Raw genomic sequence first — 1,796 nt, forward strand, 5'->3', positions numbered from 1 at the left:
TACAAATGAGAAAAAAAAAAAAGAAATCAGTTACATGGTTAGAGCACATCACTGTTGATTTTTCTCATGCCGCTAATCACTAAGTTTTTCCTCATGTACAGAGGTAGTCCCAGAGGGTCTATGTTACAAGCCAAGGCAAACATTCCACACCGGGACAGATCTGATTCTGACGCAAGCTCCACAACAAGAGACGAAACTCTCAAGGAGGACAATCTTCCCGCCCAGCCATCATTGGCCAACCTGGCACATTCCCGTCCTATGGGCAGCAGCCATGATGACTTGCGATCTGATGAGGCCAACTCGCGACCACCTGGCCACAAGGAAGGCTCCCCTCAGATAGTCGTAGATTTTGTGGACGCTGTCGATCCCACTGTTGTGATAGGAGAGAGAGGAGAAGGGGAGGGGCAGGAAGAAATAGAGGCGGGGCATGCTGGCGGAGGGGTGGGGCATGCTGGCGGAGGGGCGGGGCCTGTGATTAGTCAGACAGTTGAGACAGAAGCACCGTTGTCTGGAGGTGCTGGCGGTGGGAACTCTGCTGCTCCAGACAGACCGCGAAAGAAGGAAGTCACTGTCAGACCCTCAGATAACAGGTGAGGGGATGGGTTGTTTTCTCTCTCCTGGTTCACCCGTAGTAGTAGTCCAGGGATGCCAAATCTCGGGTTTTTCCGGCTTTTTCCGGCTTTTTCCGGCTTTTTCCTTTTTTAAAAATTTCATCAGCCCCATACACTTGCAAAGGAAAGGGGAGAGGGAAGAGAGATGTTTTTGGTTGCTCTTTTATTAACTTTACAAGGTTCGTTTTAGGTGAGGTGTAATGCTCCGCTCATTTTCAGTTTTTTTTTTCTAAAGTCATTTGGCATCCCTGGTATTCCCATAGTTGACTCACGGAAGTCTGTGGTGTAGCGGTTAGGTTCATCATCGTTGCACACCGAAGAACTGAGTTTGATTCATGAGCGGGAAAGTTTTTATCGAGTAGTATCTTTGTCAGGGATGCTGTATCCGACTCCTCCTGGGTTGGCCCCTGACATGCAGGGTTGAAGCAACCCACTTTCTCGGTGATCTAAATTGTGTTGATGAGGGTGTAAAACATTTACTAATATTGTTATTGATCACTCATGGCTTGGTCCAGAATTATGTATTCAAAAAAAATTTTAGGTAATTTTTATAAGGTTAAAGATGGAATCTTTGCTGTTGCAAGAAAATTAAGTAACTCTAGTTAATCCCATTATACAGCTACAGGAAAGCGAAAAGTTAAAAAATTATTGAGTTACTCATATTTTTGGGGACTAGGATGAAATGTAGTACTTAAACAGCATTTTAAGTTCTCTTCATAAATTATTACAATAGAGCTGTGAGCTTTGCTTTGGCTATCGAAATTCTGCTAGAAAGTCAGTGTTTTCATTTGTCACTTGTAAGGCTTATTCATTCTCTTTATGTTTTTATCCTTGACCATGTTTTGTGGAAAAGATGTTGTTTTTGTCCTCCTCTCTCCATTTCTAATTCTTTTCTTCTCCTATACTTCCTCCTCTTCCTTCTTCTCCTCTTCCTCCTTTTCTCATCTTTAATTATCCTGGTCCTCTTTTCAATTACCTCAACCCCTTTCCTTTTTTCCATTCTTCATATCTGGGTGACTTTTTGTTATCCTTTGACAGTTTGCACTCACATTATTCACTATTCACTTAGTCAATTATTCAATTTTCTCTGTCACACACACACACCCACACACTCACACACACACACTCAGACACACACACACACTCACACACTCACACACTCACACACACACACACACACACACA

At 43.3% G+C, this 1,796-nt stretch overlaps 1 protein-coding gene across 1 annotated transcript in view; it reads left to right on the forward strand.

The window, feature by feature from the left end:
- The window catches only part of LOC101857949 (RAB11-binding protein RELCH), a gene marked incomplete at its 3' end in the record, with an annotated part of 47,587 nt that overhangs the window by 8,031 nt on the left and 37,760 nt on the right, over positions 1 to 1,796 (forward strand). The window contains 1 exon segment of the mRNA XM_035969930.1: positions 102 to 590. Coding sequence (XP_035825823.1) covers positions 102 to 590 — 489 coding nt within the window.

This window comes from Aplysia californica, unplaced genomic scaffold, assembly GCF_000002075.1.
Source record: "Aplysia californica isolate F4 #8 unplaced genomic scaffold, AplCal3.0 scaffold00197, whole genome shotgun sequence".
NCBI classification, from domain to species: domain Eukaryota; kingdom Metazoa; phylum Mollusca; class Gastropoda; order Aplysiida; family Aplysiidae; genus Aplysia; species Aplysia californica.